Source organism: Rana temporaria, chromosome 11, assembly GCF_905171775.1.
Source record: "Rana temporaria chromosome 11, aRanTem1.1, whole genome shotgun sequence".
In the NCBI taxonomy this organism is placed as follows: domain Eukaryota; kingdom Metazoa; phylum Chordata; class Amphibia; order Anura; family Ranidae; genus Rana; species Rana temporaria.
The window spans coordinates 104,325,351-104,351,124 of NC_053499.1; the positions used below are offsets into that span (position 1 = coordinate 104,325,351).

Here is a 25,774-nt window from a genome sequence, read left to right on the forward strand (position 1 = left end):
AGCATCGCCTATGGATATTTTTATGTCCCGAAGTTTGGCGCTATTCCATGACTGTGTGCAATATTAAAGCGTGACAAGTTAGGTATCTATTTACTCGGTGTAACATCATCTTTAACATTATCCATAAAAATTGGACTAACTTTACTGTTTTTTTTTTTTTAATTCATGAAACGTGTTTTTTTTTTGGGCCAAAAAAAAAGGCGTTAGAAAAATTATTGCGCAAATACCGTTGGAAATCAAATAAAAAATGACCGCCACTTTATTCCCTAGGGTGTCTGCTAAAAAATTATATATAATGTTTGGGGGTCCTGAGTAATTTCCCAGGAACAAAATATAATTTTTACATGAAGGAGAGAAGTGCCAGAATAGGCGCGGTATGGAAGTGGTTAAAGTGAAATAATAAAAGTGAAATATTCCTTTAAATTTCATACAGGGGGGAGGGGGGGTACACGCATGTTTCCCGTGCTTAGAACTGTCCCTGTACAAGATGTCATTTCTGAAGTGAAACAAAAAAAAGGAAGTTTAAAGTACTCATGGCTATAAAGAATACAGTCATTGCTCATTAAAAATAATAAAAAAAAAAAAAATGGGGGTCCCTCCAAATTAAATTACCAGGCCCTTCAGGTCTGGAATGGAAAAAACCCCCCAAAAAAATGGCGTGGGGTCCCCCCAAATATCCATACCAGACCCTTCAGGTCTGGTGTGGATTTTAAGGGGAACTCCACCCCAAATTGAAAAAAAATGGCGTGGAGTCCCCCTAAAAATCCACACCAGACCCTTATCCGAGCACGTTGACCTGGCCGGCCGCAGAAAAGAGGGGGGGACAGAGTGCAGCCCCCCCTCTCCTGAACCGCACCAGGCCACATGCCCTCAACATGGGGAGGATGTCCCCATGTTGATGGGGACAAGGGCCTCATCCCCACAACCCTTGCCCGGTGGTTGTGGGGGTCTGCGGGCGGGGGGCTTATCAGAATCTGGAAGACCCCTTTAACAAAGGGGTCCCCCAGATCCCGGCCCCCCCCTATGTGAAATGGTAATGGGGTACATTGTACCTCTACCATTTCACCCCCAAAAAAATGTCAAAAGTGTTAAAAATGACAGTAGCCGGTTTTTGACAAATCTTTTAATAAAATCTTCTTTTCTTCTTTCCTTCGGGTTTCTTCCGCTGCTTCTTTCTTGGGTCTTCTCGTCCACATCTTGCCCGACGTGTTCTTCTATCTTCTCCGTCCGTCCTTCAGCCTTCTGGTCCCGCATCTTGCCCGTTGTCTTCTCCTGTCTTCTTCTCCGTCCGTCCGCCAGCCTTCTCGTCCGCATCTTTTTCTTCCCCGGACCCAGCGTTTGAATTTGATTTGGCCGCCGTGTTCCCGCTCCTGGGACCCGCCCCCCTCTGACGCCACAGATAAAATCATATGAAAGTCCACGTGTGGCATATGTGCGTCAGAGGGGGGCGGGGTCACATGAGTGTGACACGGCGGGAACTTCAATTGGAAGCGGCGGCATCTTCTTCTCCGGGCGGCGCGTTTGAAATTGAATTCCCCCGCCGTGTGACGCTCTGTGACCCCGCCCCCCTCTGACGCACATGACCTTCTAAGGAGTTTACTTGTGGCGTCAGAGGGGGGCGGGTCCCAGGAGCGCAACACGGCGGCCAAATCAAATTCAAACGCTGGGTCCGGGGAAGAAAAAGATGTGGACGAGAAGGCTGGCGGACCGAGAAGAAGACCGGAGAAGACACAAGATGCGGACGAGGAGGCTGGCGGACGGACGGAGAAGAAGACAGGAGAAGACAACGGGCAAGATGCGGGACCAGAAGGCTGAAGGACGGACGGAGAAGATAGAAGAAGACGTCGGGCAAGATGTGGACAAGAAGACCCAAGAAAGAAGCAGCAGAAGAAACCCGAAGGAAAGAAGAAAAGAAGATTTTATTAAAAGATTTGTCAAAAACCGGCTACTGTCATTTTTAATACTTTTGACATTTTTTTGGGGGTGAAATGGTAGAGGTACAATGTACCCCATTACCATTTCACACAGGGGGGGGGCCAGGATCTGGGGGTCCCCTTTGTTAAAGGGGTCTTCCAGATTCTGATAAGCCCCCCGCCCGCAGACCCCCACAACCACCGGGCAAGGGTTGTGGGGATGAGGCCCTTGTCCCCATCAACATGGGGACATCCTCCCCATGTTGAGGGCATGTGGCCTGGTGCGGTTCAGGAGAGGGGGGGGGGGGCCGCACTCTGTCCCCCCCTCTTTTCTGCGGCCGGCCAGGTCAACGTGCTCGGATAAGGGTCTGGTGGGGATTTTTAGGGGGACTCCACGCCATTTTTTTTTTTAAATTTCGGGTGGAGTTCCCCTTAAAATCCACACCAGACCTGAAGGGCCTGGAATGGATATTTGCCGGGAACCGCATGTCTTTTTTTTTTTGGTTTTTACGGCGGGGTTCCCCTTAATATCCATTCCAGACCTGAAGGGCCTGGTAATTTAATTTGGGGGAACCCCTACACATTTTTTGTTTTTGTTTTATGAATGAATCCCTTTAGAATTGTCAGAGCCGACAATTCATTATAGCCGCGTGTGAATTTTTAAATGACTTTTTTCCTTCTGAATGTCATTTTGTGCAGGGGCAGTTCTAAGTGCGGGAAAAATGCGCTATTTCACATGCTGACATTACACCCCCCCTAGGTACGAAATTTAAAGGAATATTTCACTTTTATTGTTTCACTTTAAGAATTATTAATTTCACTGCTCCCGAAAAAACGGCCGTTTTAAAAAATAAAAAAAACATTGATACATGTCCCCTGGGGCAGGACTGAGGTCCCCAAACACTTTTTAGGACAAAACTTGCAGATTAGCCTTTAAAATGAACACTTTTGATTTCTCCCATAGACTTCTATAGGGAGTTTGGCGCGGCTTTACATATTACTTTCAATGCGCCGGCTGCTACGCTGGTTCATGCGCCTAATTAAGCCTCCACCCGGCGCACTAATTAAGGCATGAACCAGCGCAGCGCACAGAGCATAGTAAATCAGCCCCATTATATTGCACTGAAAAACAAAAAAAACAAAAAATTAAATTTGACGCGGGAACGACGGCCATACTTTACATGGCTGGTGTAAAGTTAAGCCATGAAAAAAATAGCTTAACTTTGCGACGGGAAAAAAAGTCGTAACGCACGCGAGTAGCTTCGTGGATCGCCGTAAAAGCTAATTTGCATACCCGACGCTGGAAAACGACGCAAACTCCACCCAGCGGCGGCCGAAGTATTGCAGCCTAAGATCCGAAGGCGTACGAAGCCGTAAGCCTGTCGGATCTTAGCCAAAAGCCGCTGTATCTTGTTTGTAAATCACAAATTAAGATACGACGCGGCAAATTTGAAAATACGCCGGAGTATCAGTAGATACTCCGGCGTATCTCTTTTGTGAATCTGGCCCTTGGCACTTTGGATCGTTTAGCACTTCGTGTATATTTTGCACACTGCACCTTACACTAGGAGCCTCTTTTATGGAGCATTTGTCTCCGTAGGGCCAACTCTTTCTTTTTCTTCTCAACACTTTCACTTTAGCCAATGGCAAAGGGAAAATTTTCAGGAAAGATAGGGAACGTTGGCCAACAACGTATAACCTTAAAAATATTCTGTAAAGGTATTACTATCTGTACTTATAGTGACAATGTTGGCTGAGCTTACAAAGTTTACCTCTTATTAGACCTGTTGAAATATTTTGTTTGTTCTGTCCTTTTTCTTGGTTTATAGATTTCAATTTGCCTCTAAGTGTTCTATTGATTGATCCTATTCATTGCACGGCTTGTGGGTACATATGTAACCATTTTGACTATGCTTCATTACAATGTACATGGATGTCTTTTTCAGGAGATGTATTTCTCTATTTCATTTTGTATTATGTCAGTCCTCTGTACTCGCTTGAAATGTAATAAAACGGAAAATTGAATACTTACCTTTCTGTAATTGACAGCATACCAATGGTCATGGCTCTGCCTCCGACCGACCCACAGGACCAATTAACTCTCTATAAAAAAGGAGTTGTTGCCCCCCCCCCCCCTCAGGCATTTTTTTAACTAGTCTTCATATGTCATAGAAAAGATTAAAAGGGAGGGTGTATGCTGCCATGGGTAGGCACCAGGAAAGGAAAATTACGGAAAGGTAAGTATTCAATTTTCCATTTTCCTGGTGCCTCCATGGCAGCATACCAATGGTAAATAACTCGCTTACAGGGAGGGTACTGCAAAGGAATAATTTTTTAATGAGTTACAGAGTGGAAAGTTCCAGTGTCCTTCTCCCAAAGTCTCGGGAGGTAAAAACCTGCCGGATCTAGGTTATAGTGCGACATGAAAGTGTTGAAAGATGACCAACTCGCTGCCCTGCAAGTAGTCTCCGGGGAGCCCTGATCCAAAGCTGCCTAAGAAGAAGCGATTGCTCGTGTTGAGAGAGCATTTACCGCATTTGGTATTGGAAGACCACTAGCCCGATACGCCTTCTGTATTCACAATCCAGCTGGCTAATGTTGTGTTGGAGGTCGCTTTCCCCTTTCTTGCGCCTCTGGGAATAACGAAGACACGTTGATCCCTTCGGAGCTCCCGAGTTAGTTCAAGGTAATGTTTCAGGGATCTGGCTACATCCAGCTCATGCAATCTCGAGGAGGTTTGACCTTCTTCAAAGGCTAGAAGGACCCATTCTTGGTTGAGATGATAGGCTGAAGGAATCTTTGGAATAAATTGGTGAATGGGTTGCAGGACTACCCTGTCCGGAAAAAAGGCGACATAGGGCTCTTGCGCCCCTAAGGCTTGAATTTCTGACACTCTACGTCCCGATGTGATGGCGATCAAGAAAGCCGTTTTCCAAGTAATATCTTCTAATGCGCATTCTTCTGTAGGAGTAAAAGGAGGACATGCTAGGGCCTCGAGGACAATTGTCAGATCCCATTTTGGGTATAACGTCTTTCTGGAAGGACGTAACCTTAGGACTGTTTTTAGGAACCGATCCACTAGGGGGTTCAGTGCCCAGAGTGTGTCCGTCAGAGCTGAAATGGCCGAAACCTGAACTTTCAGGGTTCTGTGACCAAAGCCTAAGTCCAGACCCGACTGTAAGAAGAGGAGAACATTCTGGACTCCGGGTAGTAGTGGATCGAACTGGTTGGATTCTGCCAGGTCCGCAAATTTTCTCCATATCCTGTAGTAAGTAGCATTAGTGGACGACTTTCTTGCCTGTAGCAGAGAATGAATAACCTCTCGAGAACACCCTAGGTCGCCCAGCCTTTTCCACTCAATTTCCAGGCCTTTAAGTCTAGAATTTCCGGATGTGGGTGAAGGAATTCACCCTGGGATAGTGGGATGCTCTTGTATGGAAGAAGAGGTGGGTTGCACAGCGCCATATTCACTAGGAGCGGGAACCATGGTCTCTTCGGCCAGTGTGGAATAATCGCGAGAATGGTGACTTTCTCTGTCGTCAGACGTTGGAGAAACCTCAATATTAGGGGGATTGGAGGGAACGCATATCCCAACTGGAATGTCCATGGCTGGACTAGTGCATCTACTCCTGCTGACGTTGGAGATGGGAATCTCGAGAAGAAAAGAGGTGTCTTCGTGTTGAGTGGGTAAGCAAAAATATCTATTTGGGGAGTCCCCCACTGTTGGCATACCCACTCGTAGACCTGCTGGTCTAGTGACCAATCGTTGTTGGTTGTATATGCGCTTGAGAGGCGATCGGCTAGCTGGTTCTCGAGGGCTGGAATATAGGGTGCTCGAAGATCGCAAAGATTCTCCTCGGCCCAGGATATGATTGGGGTCACTTCGTTGGATAGGGACCTGCTGTGCGTACCCCCTTGGTTCTGTACATAGGCACTTGCCACCCTGTTGTCCATTTGGAGAAGAATGGACTTGCCTCTGAGGAAGGGTGCTAGGTGTAGGATTGCCATCCAAGCGGCCCTCAGTTCCAAGACATTGGAAATTATCCCTTCTGCACTGAATGGCCACTTCCCTTGTACCAACTTGTTTTGCACATGTGCTTCCCATCCAAGTTGACTCGCGTCTGATGCAAGAACTGTCCATGAGGTGGGCCCGAGAGGACGGACTTCTAGAAGGTTGGGGGGCCTTGTCCACCACCAGAGGCTGGATTTCATAGTAAGAGTAATGACTATCATCTGTTTGAGGTGATTCTTCCTCCATTGTGCGAGAAAACCTATTTGGAAGTCTCGCAGGTGCCATCTGGCCCACTTCACCATTGGAATGCATGACGAAAGGGATCCTATGAGACTCAGGCAATCTGATGCTGGCATGATGCGGCTTCCCAATGCTCGTTTCACTTTCTGTACTAAAGCAGAGATTTTCTCTGGTGGAAGAGACACGACCTTCTCCGGAGTGTTGAATAAGGCTCCTAAGTATGACATCCTTTGTGTGGGTGACAAATGGCTCTTTGAATAGTTGATGATCCAGCAGAACTGGACCAAGGTGTTCAGGACCATTTGTATGTGTTCTTCCAGGACGTTCCTGTGTTGGGATAGGATTAGTATGTCGTCTAGATAGTACAGAACCCGTATGCCCCTCTCTCGGAGGGGTGCCAGGGTAGCCCCTTGGACCTTGGAAAAGGTTCTGGTTGCTGAAGAAATCCCAAATGGGAGGCACTGGAACTGGAAATGTAGACTGCCTATCCTGAACCGGAGAAAATGCTGGAATTGATTGTGGATGGGAATGTGAAGGTAAGCGTCTTGGAGGTCTATAGAGGCCATCCAATCTCCCGGGTGAACTGACAGAATTACCGTGTTTAGAGACTCCCATTTTGAAGTGCTCTACCCGGATGTATTTGTTTAACCTCTTTAGGTCCAGCACGGGTCTCCATCCTCCAGTCTTCTTGGGGACTAAAAAGACTGGAGAATAGAATCCCGAGTGTTTCTCTGAGTCTGGTACTGGTAGGACCGCTCGTTGCTGCAGGAGTATATGAATGTATTGGAAGAGTACTCCCTTCTTCTCCTCGGATGCCGGGATCTTGGTGGATTGAAAGGAGAAGGGTGGGGGGGCGAGTCTTGAACTTCCAAAAATGCCCCTGAAGGATGGTAGAGATTACCCAATGATCTGTGCAATTTTTCACGCAAATCTGGGCGAAAGACTTGAGTCTTGATCCAATTGGACCAGTCTGGGTGGTAAGGGAGTCAAAAGGACTTCTGACTTCCCCCTGCCACTGTTGAAGCTTTAGGTTTTCCCAGCCTGAGAAAGGAAGCCTGAGACCCTTTCCATACTCTTCTATACTCCTTTCCTGGCTGGTATGACCTGGAATCTCTTGCTTTTTGCTGGTTAGTTGATCTGGGAGTGAATCTCTTTCTCCTATTTCTGTCTTGAGGAATCAGGCCGCTTTTTCCACCTGTTACTCTGGTAATTGCTGAGTCCATCTTTTCGCCGAACAGAGCCTTTCCGTCGTATGGGATACGACACCATGACTGTTTTGAAGACGGATCGGCTGCCCATGGCTTCAGCCACAATGCTCTTGAGGAACACCTTAAGACATCGATGGCTGCCTCTGCCATAAAATCCGAAGCTAGCTTCAGTGCATCTAGTGCCTTAATGATCTCTTCTGTGTCTAGGCCTCTTCTGAGAGCCGTTTCAATATTGTCCGACCATACTCTAGTGGCGCTGGAAATGGACGATAAGGCCACTGCGGGCGAGGATAATACCGACAGAGTATGCAAGAGACAAGGGCCATTGCCACGATCTCCCTAGGAAGACACAAGCTCCAGGGTAAGCTATATAGGGAAAGTATAACCGCCCTGAAAGACCATAGATAGCCAGCCAAACCACTTAAAGAGGAGAGGACAATATGCTCCTGTTTTGTAGTATGCCCTAAAAAGATCCACAGAAAAATAGGCTCCCATACTTATCTGGCGCCTTTAGCAGCCCAAGCAATGGGACTCCATCCTGCAGGAGAGCATGAACCTGCAATGGTGAGGTAGGACTGATACGTGATCCTGCATGGAATGAGGACAGAAAAAATAATGCCTGAGGGGGGGGAACAACTCTTTTTTTATAGAGAGTTAATTGGTCCTGTGGGTCGGTCGGAGGCAGAGCCATGACCATTGGTATGCTGCCATGGAGGCACCAGGAAAAATATATTGGAAAAAAAAAATCTTCCTTTTATATTTTTCATCCATTATCCCTTACTACCACATCTTCAATTAGCTCAAGATTGTTTGTAATTATTAGGTCCAGCAGACTATTAATTCTAGATGGAGCTTTTACCATTTGACTAATGAAATTGTACTGCATTACATTCAAGAAATGATGATTCTTAGTTGGGCAGTTCCGCCTGCCCAATCAGTATTCGGATAGTCAAAGTCCCCCATGATTACAACATTGCCCTACCTCCCATAGCATACACTAGGGTTGTCCCGATACCGATACTAGTATACTAGTATCGGTATCGGGACCGATTCCGAGTATTTGCGGGAGTACTCGTACTCCCGCAAATACCCCTGATACCAAAATAGAATACTCCCCATAGCCCCCCTCCCCCCGCCGCCGTCGCCGTGACGCCGCATCCCGCCGCCGTTACGACGCATCCCTGCTACCGCCGACTGTGTAATACGCGCCGGGAACATTACAGCTTTGAATAGCTGTAATGATTCGCGCCGCGCATAGACATTCCCCCTCGCTCGGGGGAACTGTCCAATCCCGAGCAAGGGGGAGTGTCTATACGCAGCGCGGCACCAATCATTACAGCTATTCAAAGCTGTAATGTTCCCCGCTTATTACACAGTCGGCGGTAGCGGGGATGCAGGTAAGCGGGACATGACTGCATGGGGGGAGACATGGCTGGATGGGGGGGATACATGGCTGCATGGGCGGGAGACATGGCTGGATGGGGGGATACATGGCTGCATGGGGGGAGACATGGCTGCATGGGGGGAGACATGGCTGGATGGGGGGATACATGGCTGCATGGGGGGAGAAATGGCTGGATGGGGGGGATACATGGCTACATGGGGGGAGACATGGCTGGATGGGGGGGATACATGGCTGGATGGGGGGGATACATGGCTGCATGGGGGGAGACATGGCTGCATGGGGGGAGACATGGCTGGATGGGGGGGATACATGGCTGCATGGGGGGATACATGGCTGGATGGGGGGGAGACATGGCTGGATGGGGGGGGGAGACATGGCTGGATGGGGGGGGGAGACATGGCTGGATGGGGGGGGGAGACATGGCTGGATGGGGGGATACATGGCTGGATGGGGGGAGACATGGCTGGATGGGGGGAGACATGGCTGCATGGGGGGAGACATGGCTGGATATGGGGGGGGACATGGCTGGATATGGGGGGAGACATGGCTGCATGGGGGGAGACATGGCTGGATATGGGGAGACATAGCTGGATATGGGGGGAGACATGGCTGGATATGGGGGGAGACATGGCTGGATATGGGGGGACATAGCTGCATATGGGGGGACATGGCTGGATATGGGGGAGACATGGCTGCATGGGGGGGACATGGCTGGATATGGGGGGACATGGCTGGATAATGGGGGGACATGGCTGGATATGGGGGGGCATAGCTGCATATGGGGGGGACATGGCTGCATATGGGGGGGACATGGCTGCATATGGGGGGGACATGGCTGCATATGGGGGGACATGGCTGGATATGGGGGGACATGGCTGCATATGGGGGGGACATGGCTGGATATGGGGGGGAAATGGCTGGATATGGGGGGGACATGGGGGGACATGGCTGCATATGGGGGGGACATGGCTGGATATGGGGGGGACATGGCTACATCTGGGGGGGACATGGCTACATCTGGGGGGGACATGGCTACATCTGTGGGGGGACATGGCTACATCTGTGGGGGGACATGGCTGCATCTGTGGGGGGACATGGCTGCATTTGTGGGGGGACATGGCTGCATTTGTGGGGGGACATGGCTGCATTTGTGGGGGGACATGGCTGCATTTGGGGACACATTTAAAAAAAGTATCGGTATTCGGTATCGGCGAGTACTTGAAAAAAGGTATCGGTACTTGTACTCGGTCCTAAAAAAGTGGTATCGGGACAACCCTAGCATACACCCATAAACAATTTACCATTTGTTTTGTCCCTCTGATGCTCTGTCCACAAAGACTCCACCTCCGTACTAGACCTGTTAGCCATATCATCCTGCATATTCACGATCAAATCGATCTTCACATACAGGCACACCCTCTCCCTTTTCTACATACCCTGTCCCTCGAATACAGGGGGCAACCCCTGGACAGACGCAAGTCATAATAGCTGCCAAGATCAAACAAGTTCTCAAAATGAATTCTCTAACATTTTTCAACTAAATTCTACTAGTGTATGGCCAGCTTAAGCTTGCGTATACAAATGAAAAACCACCAAAAAGAGTGGAGAGTTTAACAAGGCAGTATGAATGGTTGTGCAAGTAGCTGCATAGAAGACTATCATATATTAAAAATTATACCTGCTCTAAAAAAAGCATACCGTCTTTCCTTTAAAAGCAAATAAAATATGCAAAGCCGAGGTACCTATAAAAACCAATTCATACACCTTTTACTAATTTGACTGGTTTATATGAGTAACTACACTCAATACATTCCTGCTACTCTTCCATAATATTTCCATGCAACACTAGAACTTGCTGAAAATTGCATATGCAGATAAATGTATAACATTTAACTCACAATCTAGACATTAAAATATGTAAACATTTAACCAGCTCTTGCGGCATTTGCAGTGTGCCCATCCTCTACAAAAGGACAATGACCTTGCAGGAAAGGCATTTTATCAACAATTTATGCATTTTAGGTATTCTACATTTCTTACCATCATCCAGAGTGATGTCCTGCAAGCCAATTGTCTGGAAAGCCAGCTCACCATCCTCAGGCGCCTCAGAATAGGAGTCATCAGGATGGAATGAAGAAGATGCCTGAATTTCTTGGTGGCCATGAGTGGCAGGGTAGGAAAGTCTACTCAGTCCAACTCTATTTGTTTGAGCAGATAGTTGTCCAGACTGAGCCATGGGGTTGAGTGATGGTGATGAAGCAGCTACACCTGAAGTGGAAGATTTGAACGGTATTTTCGACAGCTGAGGAGAGGATGAACTAAACATTGGCGAGTGTGTTAATGAAGATAAAGCAGCACTAGTTGGGGAAGAGGTAGGGCCAGGTTTTGTAAGATTGTGAGAAACAGATGTAAGCTGAGATGGTCGATGCCCAGAGAATTGATTTGTTGAAGTGATGGTATTTTGCCCAGTATTTTGACAATAATAACTGATCTGCTGAAGCTGTGGAGATTGCATTACATGTATCAATGGTTCAGTAATGGAAGGGAAAGAGGGTGTAGGGGTTGTGGTGGAGGCACGGAACTCTGCAATTGCCATGGACTGATGACTAAGGCTAAGCTGCCGAGGTACAGTCATTTCTTGCTGAAAACTCAAGGGATCATACTCCTGGGCAGGAGCTAAATGAAGAGGAAGACTTGATTGTCCATTGTGCATTACATTAGACTGCATATATGCATAGGAAGACCTAGTAGCAGAAGATGATAAATGACACAACTGCTGCACTGGGGAAGACAGGAATTCTGATCTCCCATTAATGTTCCTATCTTGTGAAAGGTCTGGAACTCTCTTGTTCATCAGTGTTGAATACGCCGTTTGAGAAGAGCATCCAAAAGCCTGTTCCAATGAGCACATTATATTCTCATGGTTATATCTCTGACCAGAACAAGGCCTATCGGAATGCAGAACTTGTTGCCCAGAAACACCAACAACATGGTGCAGGGATGCATCAGACACAGCTGGCAGATCATTCTCCTTGGTGCATTTTTCTTTCTGCAAAGCTGAAAAAAATATAAGTAACGTGAGATTTTGCATGTAATACTCAAGTTTGTTGTTTAATAAACCTAAACAAAGTTAGTAAAGAAACTGTCCCAGGCAAAATCTTATAATACTACATTGTAGTTCCTTTGCTTTCATGCTGATCCAGTTGCTTTAACACTTTTTCTGTCTTTGACCTGGAAGTGGAATGCCAATGAAGCATTACAATTTCACTTAGACTTTTCTGATCTTTTTCCTACTTTTTTTGCTTCCTTATTTTAACAATTTACAATAAATTGATTTTTAAAGCGCCAGGTGTTCCTCCCTTTTTTTCTTCTTCTTCGATAAAGTAACGGAGGGTCATAACAACTGTACTTTTTTTTTCCATCTGTGTTCCATTTGGGAAGACTTCCTTTCACTTCCTGTGCCAACGCCAAAACAGGAAATGAGTGGAAATTTTTCAAAAGTGAGGGAATCTTTGGTTGCTACCAGGGTCACAAGAACTAGCATCCTCATTGAAACATTTCCCCTCTGTTCCTATTCAGGCGACAACCCTAAATTTGGGGATCTTTTTTCACATTCAGAGATAACTGTAAAAAGGCTTAATAGAGAGCGTGACTCTCCTTAAAAGTGGAACTCTACCCAAAAGTGGATGTTACGCTTCCACACTTCTCCCTTTCCACATTTGGCATGTTTGTTTTTTTGGGGGCGGAGCGGGTAGTCAATTTTGACCCACTCCCACTTGGATAGCCTACAGGACCCAATCGGAAGTTCTCCTTGTGAAGCATATGCTTCAGTGTAATTCTCCCTGCTTGTTTAATGTGTGTGTGTGTGTTAGAGGGAAGGTGATTTCAGGTGTGACTCACTCCTCTGCTAACAGGCTGATTGAATTGTTAATGACCCTTCCTCAGCCAGCCCTATGTCAAAGGATAATTGATCTATTGTGTGTGTGAAGGAGACCTGTGTTTACTGTTTACTGTGATTAGAAGTGGCTCATGTTAATTATTCTGATTGCTTCATTGTGGTAATTATCTCTTCTATATGCGGGGCCAGGCTGTCTAGATAACGTATTCTGTTACAACTAGTAATTAACTCCACTGATGTCATTATCTAAAGAAAATGTGTTTTCAGGGTCGGCTCCGAAGTGTCTGCCTAATAATCTGTATGGAAGCCCCAGTGTGAGGGGGGGCGGAGATTGTCATTGCAACAGCTTTGTAAATTACATATAAGCTGTGTGTTGTACCATTAAAGTCTCTCTTGTTCCAGCAGTAAGCGCTGACTCATGTGTGGCTTATTGGGGCGATTCCAGGAATGTTCCTCCTCGTGGAATATTGGGTGATGTTCTTTATGGAAGAAGGGAATGTGACGGGGATATCATTCTAATACCGTCACAACTGGTTGACAGCAGCGGGATTTTCCCTTCTACTCTCCTTTACACCCGGATTCCAAGCAGACACTGGAAGAACTACTGGAAGTTCGTGGAAGGATTGCTAGCAACAAAACCAAGCGGGTCATCATAGCAGAATTAATGGAGCTAGGCCAGGAGAACTTGGTTGCAGCAACGCCAGCAGTACAAGAGATGGAGACACCAGTGATTCAGGAAGAGGAATCACCAGCCAACAAGCTAATGAGAGAGAAGCTAGCATGGTTCGGTCCGAACCCAAGGCGGATGTGGTGCTGAAAGTAATGGACCTGTTAGCGGAGGAGGCTAAACAAATAAGAGACGCAGAACTACAGGAGGCTAAACAAATAAGAGACGCAGAACTACAGAAGGATAAACAAATAAGAGACGCAGAACTACAGTTAAAATTGGCAGCAGTCCAACAAGCAGCCGCACATTCTCCAAACAGTGAGTACAGCACAGCAGACGCAAGGAAGATTCCGTTTAGCGCTTTTAAAGCTTTTGATGAAAAGGACTGTGAGATTGATAACTACCTGGCAGATTTTGAGCGACAATGTATCCTGCACCGAATAGCTAGAGGAGAGTGGGTTGCAATATTGTCAGGCAAACTGTCAGGCAAAGCTTCTGATGCTTTCCGGACCGTGCCAGATCAGGATATCCATAGCTACGCCCGGGTTAAAGAAGTGCTCCTGGCTCGTTATGCAGTAACCCCAGAGTCCCACCGACAGAAGTTCAGGGACTCACGCAAAACCACAAAAGACTCTTACGCGGAATGGGCATGCCAGTTATCCCTGTCGGCCTCTAACTGGGTTAACAGCAGCCAGGCCACCACCGCAGAGGACATTTTGCAACTAATGCTCCTGGAGCAATTTTATAATCACATCCAGACGGACGTCAAAGACTGGGTGAGAGATCGCAGGCCCATGACTCTACCAGAGGCCGCGAAGTTGGCGGATGAATATGCGGATACTCGCAAGACAAACCAGGTCACACCACGGGTACAACCTCCTAACAGACCGATGACATCTAGCCCTTGCTATCCACGCCAGGAGAACAATGAACAACGCTGCTTCCGGTGCAAACAGCTGGGTCACTTCAAGCAGAATTGCCCCATGAATGACAACACCAGGTCAAATTGGTCTCAACCTGGGTACCGCCCACCAGCAGCAGCCCATTGTGTAGACTCGGCTTGGGATCCCCAGGAGCTGGGTCAGGAAGAACCATTGGGCACCCCTTACGAAGCCCTCATGGTACAATCTGTTATTACGGACAACAGGGAACACCATTGTCAGCTGGTCATGGGCGACAGCCATGAGCCGGAGGGGCCCTGGAGGGAGCTGGGCAGAAAGAGGCACCGCCGGCTACCCTCCAAGAAGAAGAGGTCCTGGAAGCCATATAACAAGCTGACCTGGGAGGAGAAGAAGCGACTGGAGGAGAGGGAGTCGCAGCGGGCGTCCCAGATGCGGGCCGAGATGTTCGCCAAGGGCCCACCGGTGGCCCCTTACACCACCACCCAGTTCCTGATGATGAAGGACCACGTGGAGAGCCTGCAGGACATGAGCAAGCAGGAGCTGATCCGTGAGTACATGGAGCTGGAGGAGTGCATAAGCCGCATGGAGGAGGAGAACAACCACCTGAGGTCACAGCAGGCTGACCCCCCCAGGCTCCATGAACTGGAGATGGAGCTGGAGAAGCTCAAAGAGGAGAACCGGCAGCTGCGGAGGGAGCAGGGGTGGCTGACCCTATGGGGCACTGATCCCCCCCCCCAACTCTGAGCACCAGTGCTACAGCATTTCAACAAATATAACTTTTTTTTTTTTTTTTATGAATCTCCTGTGATTGTCACTTCAGAGCCATAACCTGCCCCCTCCCATAGCGGGACACCTAGACAGCGGCGCACAGACCCATTCGCCGTCTTCACACTGACTGCTGGTGACTCTGCAGATCGCACAAAGACTTGGGGACTGACCGGCGTGTGATCTGACGACCCGGTGGCATACCTGAGTCTGAAGCAGTTGCCAAGGGAGGTCAGTCACACCAAACAGAGTTAACCTCGGACTAAAAGCTCTGAACCCATCAACCCTACTGGACCAGGGAAGGTTCAACCGGGTTGCCAGAGCAGGGAGAAAAAGGCCATTGTGAAGCATATGCTTCAGTGTAATTCTCCCTGCTTGTTTAATGTGTGTGTGTGTGTTAGAGGGAAGGTGATTTCAGGTGTGACTCACTCCTCTGCTAACGGGCTGATTGAATTGTTAATGACCCTTCCTCTTGTAGCTGCACTTTTTTCCTAGGGTGTGCACTAGCACGCCCCTTCTGCTGTGATCAGTCAAAGCAGAACACGGTCATCAGGTGCTGGCCGATGGATGTCCGCCGGCACCTGCCGATCATCGGGAAGACAGAACAAACAAGATGCAAACATGGCAGAGCTTCATTCTCACAGCGGGGATGTGATAAATTCTCACCCTAGATGTTAAACGCCTTCCCAGCGAGTGTCATTAGCACAGTGACAGTGCATATTTTGTTAGCAATGATCACTGTATTAGTGTCACTGGTTCCCACAAAGTGTCAAAAGTGTCAATTAGCGTCCACCACAATAATCGATAGCTGTCATTGCAGTAAAATTCCAATTCCAATAAATATCCCATAGTTTGTAAATGGTATAACTTTTGCACAAACCAATCAATATATGCTTATTGGGATTTTTTTCCCCTAAAAATATGTAGCATAATACATATTGGTCTAAATTTATGAAGAAATCAGATTTTTTATATATTTTTTTTATATGTTTCATAACAGAAAGAAAAATATATATATTTTTTTTAAATTGTCAGTCTAATTGGTATATAGCACACAAAATAAAAACTGCAGTGGTGATCAAATACCACTAAAAGAAAGCCCTATTTGTGGCATAAAATTACAAACTTTATTTGGGTACAGTGTTACTTTAACTGACAATTGCGCAGTCATGCAACACAGTGGAATATAGCAAAATAAATGGCCTGGTCATGAAGGGGGTAAATCTTCTGGAGCCCAATTGGTTAATGAGGGTACAGACCCATTAATGATTCCTCTGCCTAATGAAAACCGGTACATACACAATTTTGACAGCACACCACAATGCATTGCACTGTAACAAATGTAGGTGCACTGAAAGTGGTTGTAAACCCGTAAAAAAAAAATAATAATAATCTGCAAGACAAAGGCATAATGAGCCAGTATGCATAGTATACTAGCTCATTATGTATTACTTACCTTAGATCGAAGCTCCCGCAGCCATCCTTGACCCCCCCCCCTCCGGCCATGGACATCTCTCCCGGAGCTTGCTTCCGGGTATCGCGGCTCCGGCGCTGTGATTGGCCGGAGCCAAGATGACGTGATTGGCCAGAGCCGAGATGACGTTGCGCATGCGTGCGGGAGCCGCCGGTTACGGCACAGCTAACTGAAGTAACGGCACATGCAGACACGGGGGTATCTCCTAAACCGTGCAGGTTAATAAGATATCCAGGATAGCTACAGGTAAGGCTTACCTGTAGCAAAAAAAAAAAAAAAGAAGGTTTACAATCACTTGAAGTACCACTCAGGTTGATAATAAGCTAAGCCAAGCTCGAAGCCTTTTCCTGTGGTTAGCTTGCCATATGTTAGTCACAAATGAATTCTGCTTTCTCAGACAGATGCTAAAAATAAGAGCCTTCTATCACATGCTACATGAGCTTATTAACCCCCCCCCCCCAAACACAGACTGTAGGGGAGTGAATGGGTCGGCACATTTGTGGAGAGGGACTCCCCAAAAGGCTACTGTTACATTATAAAAAGGATCAATATATCTTTAAATGATACAATAGATGAACTTGATATCTTCCGCTGTTGTGTGTGTGTGTGTGTGTATATATATATATATATATATACACACACACACATATAATATATATACACACACACACAGGTGAAACTAAAAAAAAATTGAATATTGTGCAAAAGTTAATTTATTTCACTAATACAACGTAAAAGGTGAAACTAATATATGAGATTACATGCAATCAATAAAACAAGGATTGTACATAGAACAATATCGGACCTCTGAAAATTATAAGCATGCATATGTACTCAGTACTTGGTTTGGGCCCCTTTTGCAGCAATTACTGCCTCAATGCGGCGTGGCATGGAAGCTATCAGCCTGTGGCACTGCTGAGGTGTTATGGAAGACCAGAATGCTTCAATAGCGGCCTTCAGCATTTCTGCATTGTTCGATCTCATGTCTCATCTTTCTCTTGGCAATGCCCCATAGATTCTCTATGGGGTTCAGGTCAAGTGAGTTTGCTGGCCAATCAAGCTCAGTAATCCCATGGTCATTGTACCAGGTTTTGCTGCTTTTGGCAGTGTGGACAGGTGCCAAGTCCTGCTGGAAAATGAAGTCAGCATCCCCATAGAGCTTGTCTGCGGAAGGAAGCATGAAGTGCTCCAAAATCTCCTAGTAGACTGCTGCGTTGATCCTGGACTTAATGAAGCACAGTGGACCAACACCAGCAGATGACATGGCTCCCCAAATCAACACACACTGTGGAAACTTCACACTGGACTTCAAGCATCTTGCAGTGTGTGCCTCTCCATTCTTCCTCCATACTCTGGGTCCTTGGTTTCCAAATGAGATGCAAAATTTTCTCTCATCAGAAAAGAGGACTTTGGACCACTGAGCAACAGACCAGGTCTGTTTTTCTTTTGCCTAGATAAGATGCTTCTGACGTTTGTTGTTCAGGAGTGGCTTGACAAGAGGAATACAACATTAGAGGCCCATGTCCAGGATACGTCTGTGTGTGGTGGCTCTTGATGCACTGACTCCAGCCTCAGTCCACTCCTTGTTAAAGTCACCAACACTTTTGAATGACCATTTCCTGACAATCCTTTCCAGGCTGTGGTCATCCCTACTGCTTGTGTCCCTTTTTCTTCCACACTTTTCCCTTCCACATACATTTCTATTAATGTGCTTTGATACAGCACTTTGGGAACATCCAACTTCTTTTGCAATTACATTTTGAGGCTTTCCCTCCTTATGGAGGGTGTCAATGATAGTTTTCTGCACAACTGTCAGGTCAGCACTCTTTCCCATGATTGTGATTCCTACTGAACCAGACAGAGAGACCATTTAACCACTTCAATACAGGGCTTTTATACACCCATCATTCCCAGACCAATTTTTAGCTTTCAGGGCTCTCACACTTTAAATGCCAATTAATCAGTCATGTTACACTGTACCCAAACCAAATTTTTATCATTTTTTTCTCTCACAAACAGAGCTTTCTTTTGGTGGTATTTAATCACTGCTGGGTTTTTGATTTTTTTGCAATATAAGCGAAAAAAGAGAAATTTTTGAAAAAAAAAAAAAACACTTTAGTTTCTAGTGTAAAATTGTGCAAATAAGTCATTTTTCTTCATAGATTTGGGCCAAAATGTATACTGCTACATATCTTTAGTAAAAATAACCACAAAAAAGTGTATATTATTTGGTCTCTGTGAACGTTATAGTCTACAAGCTATGGTGCAAATCATTGAAAAATTATCACATCTGATCACACCTGATGTACTGAAGGCCTATCTAATTTCTTGAGACCCTAACAATCCAGGAAGGTACAAATACCCCCCAAATTACCCCTTTTTGGAAAGCAGACATTCAAAGGTATTTAGTAAGAGGCATGGTGAGTTTTTTGAAGTTGTAATTTTTCCCCACAATTGTTGGGAAATAAAAAAAATATGTAATTTATTTTTTCACAAAATTGTCAAAATAACAAGTTATTTCTCTTACACAGCACATGCATACTTGCCGTGCACGCCTCTGCCCAGCTCTGCATCATCAAATCCGGTAAGTTATACCGGAATCTCTGCCGCCCGCCCGCCCGCCGCTACATTCAGTACATCGGGGATCGGCTGTGTCACGAGGGAGACACCGGATCCCCGATTGCAGCGCCACGCGCCGTGCACGCCGCTGCCGCAGCTCTGCATATGGGAGCCGGTTAGCCATCGCCACTTCATTACCCCCATCGGGGGACGGCTTTGTCCCGAGTGACACACTGGATCCCTGATCGCTGCAGTAGCGGCGGAAAGCCGAGGACATCATATGACGTCCACCCAGGATGGGAGATCCCATCTGTGGACGTCATTTGACTATGGCTGGGTAATGAAGTGGTTAAAGGCTCAGAAACCCTTTGCAGGTGTTATGGCTTAATTAGCTGATTAGAGTGGGACACTTTGAGCCTAGAATATTGCACCTTTTCACAATATTCTAATTTTCTGAGATTGTGGATTTGGAGTTTTCATGAGTTGTAAGCCATAATCATCACAATTATGACAAATTACGGCTTGAACCATCTTGCTTTGCTTGTAATGAGTCTATCTCATATATTAGTTTCACCTATTAAGTTGCATTAGTGAAATATGCACGATAATGTAATTTTTCGAGTTTCACCTGTATATACATACACACACACACACACACACACACACACACAGGGCTGGCACAAGATATTGTGCTGCCTGGGTCCAAGCGCGGCGGCGGTTAATGATGGGATGTGGGGTTCCAGCACCTTGTACCTCTGGAACCCTTTACATTACACAGCACCCTGCACCTCTGGGCCCCTTTACATTACACAACACCCTGCACCTCTGGACCCCTTTACATTACACAGCACCCTGCACCTCTGGACACCTTTACATAACACAGTACCTTGCACCTCTGGACCCTTTTACATTACATAGCAACGCACCACTGGACCCCTTTGCATTACACAGCCCCCCACAGTTTGTTACACAGACACCCTCTAACAGTTCTGGACCCCCTGCATGTTACACTGGGGGAGACGTGACATGCGGCCCGCGGGCCGTCGTGGCCCACCGGGCATTTGCCCGGTATGCCCTATGGCCAGTCCAGGCCTGGTTTATATCATGATTGTGAAGGATATGTCAGTGTAAATCTCCCTGCTTGGTTAAATTGTGGGTTAGAGGTAAATGGATTCATGTGTTACAAGCTATTGACATGTTAATGACCCTTCCTCAGCCAGCTCCCTAGTCAAATGGTAATTGATTTATTGTGTGTGGGAAGGAGACCGGCCTTACTGTTTACAATGATTAGATAAGTGGCTCATGTTAATTATTCTGATTGCTTCATTGTGGTCAGGCTGTTACAACTAGTATTTAACTCCACTGATGTCTTTATCTAAAGAAACGTGTCTGCAGGGTCGGCTCCGACTTGTCTCCTATAATCTGTATGGGAAACCCCACTGTGTGAGGGGGGCGTTCCTAACAGGCTGTAACCACATATAAGCTGAGTTTTTGTGTCAATAAAGTGTCTTGTTCCAGCAGTAAGCTTGGCATGTGTGGCTTTCTGGGCGATTCCAGGGATATCCCTCCTCGTGGACTATTGGGGTGATTTTCGTTATGGGAAGAAGGGAACGTTGACGGGGATATCATACCGATACCGTCACAAATTGGTTGGCAGCAGCGGGATCTTCCCTTCTACTCTCCTTTACACCCGGATTCCAAGCAGACACTGGGAACAGTGAATGGAAGGCTGCTACACCCTGCTTAAAAGAAATACACTGAAAGAACTACTGGAAGTTCGTGGAAGGATTGCTAGCAACAAAACCAAGCGGGTCATCATAGCAGAATTAATGGAGCTAGACCAGGAGAACGGGATTGCAGCAACGCCAGCAGTACAAGAGATGGAGACACCAGTGATTCAGGAGGAGTCACCAACCAACAAGCTAATGAGAGAGAAGCTAGCGTGGTTCGGCCCGAACCCAACGCCGGATGTGGTGCTGAAAGTGATGGACATGTTAGTAAACGCAGAGCTACAGAAGGCTAAAGAAATAAGAGACGCAGAGCTACAGAAGGATAAACAAATAAGGGACGCAGAGCTACAGTTAAAACTGGCAGCAGTCCAACAAGCAGCCGCACCTTCTACGAACAGTGAGTACAGCACAGCAGACGCAAGGAAGATTCCGTTTAGCGCTTTTAAAGCTTTTGATGAAAAGGACTGTGAGATTGATAACTACCTGGCGGATTTTGAGCGACAATGTAACCTGCACCGAATAGCTAGAGGAGAGTGGGTTTCAATATTGTCAGGCAAACTGTCAGGCAAAGCTTCTGATGCTTTCCGGACCGTGCCAGATCAGGATATCCATAGCTACGCCAGGGTTAAAGAAGCGCTCCTGGCTCGTTATGCAGTAACCCCAGAGTCCCACCGACAGAAGTTCAGGGACTCACGCAAAACCACGAAAGACTCTTACGCAGAATGGCAATGCCAGCTGTCCCTGTCGGCCTCTAACTGGGTTAACAGCAGCCAGGCCACCACCGCAGAGGACATTTTGCAACTAATGCTCCTGGAGCAATTTTACAATCACATCCAGACGGACGTCAAGGATTGGGTGAGAGATCGCAGGCCCATGACTCTACCAGAGGCCGCGAAGTTGGCAGATGAATATGCGGATACTCGCAAGACAAACCAGGTCACACCACGGGTACAACCCCCACAACCAACGGCGCCCTCACACCCACCAGCCGCTAGATACCAACCGCCTAACAGACCGATGACATATAGCCCTCGCTACCCACGCCAGGAGGACAACGAACAACGCTGCTTCCGGTGCAAACAGTTGGGTCACTTCAAGCAGAATTGCCCCATGAATGACAACACCAGGTCAAATTGGTCTCAACCTGGGTACCGCCCACCAGCAGCAGCCCATTGTGTAGACTCAGCTTGGGATCCCCAGGAGCTGGGTCAGGAAGAACCATTGGGCACCCCTTACGAAGCCCTCATGGTACAATCTGTTATTACGGACAACAGGGAACACCATTGTCAGCTGGTCATGGGCGACAGCCATGAGCCGGAGGGGCCTTGGAGGGAGCTGGGCAGAAAGAGGCACCGCCAGCTACCCTCCAAGAAGAAGAGGTCCTGGAAGTCATATAACCAGCGGACCTGGGAGGAGAAGAAGCGACTGGAGGAGAGGGAGTCGCAGCGGGCGTCCCAGATGCGGGCCGAGATGTTCGCCAAGGGCCCACCGGTGGCCCCTTACACCACCACCCAGTTCCTGATGATGAAGGACCACGTGGAGAGCCTGCAGGACATGAGCAAGCAGGAGCTGATCCGTGAGTACATAGAGCTGGAGGAGTGCATAAGCCGCATGGAGGAGGAGAACAACCACCTGAGGTCACAGCAGGCTGACCCCCCCAGGCTCCATGAACTGGAGATGGAGCTGGAGAAGCTCCAAGAGGAGAACCGGCGGCTGCGGAGGGAGCAGGGGGTGGCTGACCTTATGGGGCTCTGAGTCCCCTTCCCCCCCCCCCCGGACTCTGAGCACCAGTGCTACAGCATTTCAACAAATATAACTTTTTCTTTTTATGAATCTCCTGTGATTGTCACTTCAGAGCCATAACCTGCCCCCTCCCATAGCGGGACACCTAGACGGCGGCGCACAGACCCATTCGCTGTCTTCACACTGACTTCTGGTGACTTTGCAGATCGCACAAAGACTTGGGGACTGACCGGCGTGTGATCTGACGACCCGGTGGCATACCTGAGTCGGAAGCAGTTACCAATGGAGGTCAGTCACGCCAAACGGAGTTAACCTCGGACTAAAAGCTCTGAACCCGTCAACCCTACTGGACCAGGGAAGGTCCAACCGGGTTTGCCGGAGCAGGGAGAAAAAGGGGGGCCATTGTGAAGGATATGTCAGTGTAAATCTCCCTGCTTGGTTAAATTGTGGGTTAGAGGTAAATGGATTCATGTGTTACAAGCTATTGACATGTTAATGACCCTTCCTCAGCCAGCTCCCTAGTCAAATGGTAATTGATTTATTGTGTGTGGGAAGGAGACCGGCCTTACTGTTTACAATGATTAGATAAGTGGCTCATGTTAATTATTCTGATTGCTTCATTGTGGTCAGGCTGTTACAACTAGTATTTAACTCCACTGATGTCTTTATCTAAAGAAACGTGTCTGCAGGGTCGGCTCCGACTTGTCTCCTATAATCTGTATGGGAAACCCCACTGTGTGAGGGGGGCGTTCCTAACAGGCTGTAACCACATATAAGCTGAGTTTTTGTGTCAATAAAGTGTCTTGTTCCAGCAGTAAGCTTGGCATGTGTGGCTTTCTGGGCGATTCCAGGGATATCCCTCCTCGTGGACTATTGGGGTGATTTTCGTTATGGGAAGAAGGGAACGTTGACGGGGATATCATACCGATACCGTCACAATGATTATTAAAACAAAATTTAGAAGTCAGATTTACATGCGACAGCACCTATGGTATATACAAAATTATATGAAATACCACCATGTTACCGCTCCCCTATCTTGGCGCCCTAGGGCATCCATGGGTGCAGTGTGTGTTAGCACAGTGGGCCCCCCACCCCTCAGGGCCCGTGTGCAATGAACACGTTGCACCCATGGATGATATGGACAGGCTAGGGTAGTATATGGACAGGCTAGTGTCCATCAGTGCCACCTCATCATAGGAAAGGTCTCTGACACTTCAGGCTTTCACTCTTCCAAGACTCACAGTCGCCTTTGGTCCCCAGGACTCTCTCCCAGTTGTCCCAGCTATGGTTTCCCAACTCTCTCAGTCCACTGACATCAAACCTCTCCCACATGGAGTGCCATTTCAAGGATATTGCCTGGGTAGCACACCTCCCTCTTGGCTGCAGCAACTGCACCAACACACTCCTATTCTACCTCCCATAAGCCATGCTCAGATCTGCCTTATAACGAGTGTGTGCACCTGGACACACACGCACAACCTGCAGAATCTCTGAAAAACCTGGACAAGACTGAAGACTCTATCCCACCCAATGCTTTTTGGAGTCTTCAAGTCTCCAGCCCCAATCCAGACTTATGAAATCCAGAGAAAACAAAAATTCTCTGCTCACAAAGCTTCTGCTGGAGCTTCTCAAACTCACTCTTTGAGTGTCATGTGTCCATTTTAAACCAATTTTGCCTGAGACAGGGGCTCTTACTCTCACATAATCCCCCCTTTCGTTTTGATCCGGAGGAACACTAGCACCCATCATCATGGTTGGGACACCTCTGTGCCGGTGATCTGCTGAATAAGTTCCCCCTGCACTGAGCCTCCGAAATTGGCCAAAGATGTAGAGCCGAGAGTCAGCTCTACACGGTGCCTGCGCACTGACTGACACATGCCGCACACTCCCGATGCTAGTGCTACTCTGCAAGGGGCGGGGGTGATTTTAGCAATAAAGTACACGTCTTAGCATGGGGGGGGTTTAAACAAATGAAGAGCGGGTTTTGCACTGTCGATGGTCAGGTTTGGCAATGTGCTCCGCTAAGACGTGTACTTTATTGCAAAAATCACCCCTGCCCCTTGCAGAGTGGCACTAGCATCATGCGGCATGTGTCAGTCAGTGCGCAGGCGCCGTGTAGAACTGACTCTCGGCTCTACATCTTCAGCTATTTTCGGAGTCTCAGTTGAGTTCCTACTGCACAAGCGCCGTGCCTGCACAATACAGGGGGGTCCTTATCCGCCAGGATAACATTTTCGGCAGGACACCGGCTGTCAGCCACGTAGGCCCAACCCTTTCCGGGTGCGCTTCCAGGCAAGTCCTACCCCGACTCTCCATTGGATCCCACTATCTATCCTACGCTTTCTCCCTCTTCTGGGGTTCCAGGGCTTATTTGCCTTTCTTGGGGGAACTCTGCCTTTCACGATACCTTCACTTTCTTGATATAGGGAACCTGTTCCTAATACTTCACCTGACGGGGAACCACCGTTATCCTCACCTATACCAATTTTACCCATCACAGTTTTTTCCCCCCAACTTTTCTGAGGTTACCCATGGCAATTAAAACCTTGTTATCGGTACCAACCAGCGACAGATCACAAATTCTGACGTCACCACTTTCAATAATATCAGTGCTTCACCCTCCCCCAGTGTCTCCATGTACCTTAACTTGTATCTGTTTGTGAATGACAGGAAAAATTTCTGCTATTGCTGTGTCTATTTTGGGCCCTTCTTTCACGCAAGGTCTAGTGGGTGAGGCAGTGTCTGTGCCCTCTACTGACCACTGCTCAGCAGCACCTCGGACCGCACCAGCAGGAGTGTTCTTAGTCACATCAGGCAAAGAGACCCGTTTTGTATGGAGTGCCTTCCATACAAACCGATAAATGGAACCACACTGCTAATAATTATGGTACCAACCAGTTCCTCTTGTGATTAATATCACCAAGCATAGCTTGTACTACTTGGCTCCACCTACTGGTACTATGCAGTACCACCTTGTCCAACCACAGTGGAGTCACCCAATTGTACAGCAAATGTGCTTTAAGGACTTCCAGCATTTTCAACAATATGTTTATCGTCTTGATGCGATCCACATTTACATACAAGAGTTTTCTAGGAACTTTTCCATTATCAAGGACGTGGAAGGGCTCAACCGTTGAAGCTGGAAAGGTAGAGACATTTAAAGCAACAGCCGGTGCTCAACTGGAGCGCTGTCAGATGTATGTCTCACATTTACCCCTTCTGCCACAGCATTAGTGAGCCGCTTGAGGTGACCTG

The 25,774-nt window shown here is 47.4% G+C and overlaps 1 protein-coding gene across 1 annotated transcript in view; it reads right to left on the minus strand.

Annotated features, from left to right (window-relative positions):
* Positions 1-25,774, minus strand: part of NFATC3 (nuclear factor of activated T cells 3) — a 734,948-nt gene that overhangs the window by 205,924 nt on the left and 503,250 nt on the right. Inside the window, exon 10 of the mRNA XM_040327757.1 lies at positions 10,819-11,835. Coding sequence (XP_040183691.1) covers positions 10,819-11,835 — 1,017 coding nt within the window. The remainder of the gene's footprint in view (positions 1-10,818; positions 11,836-25,774) is intronic.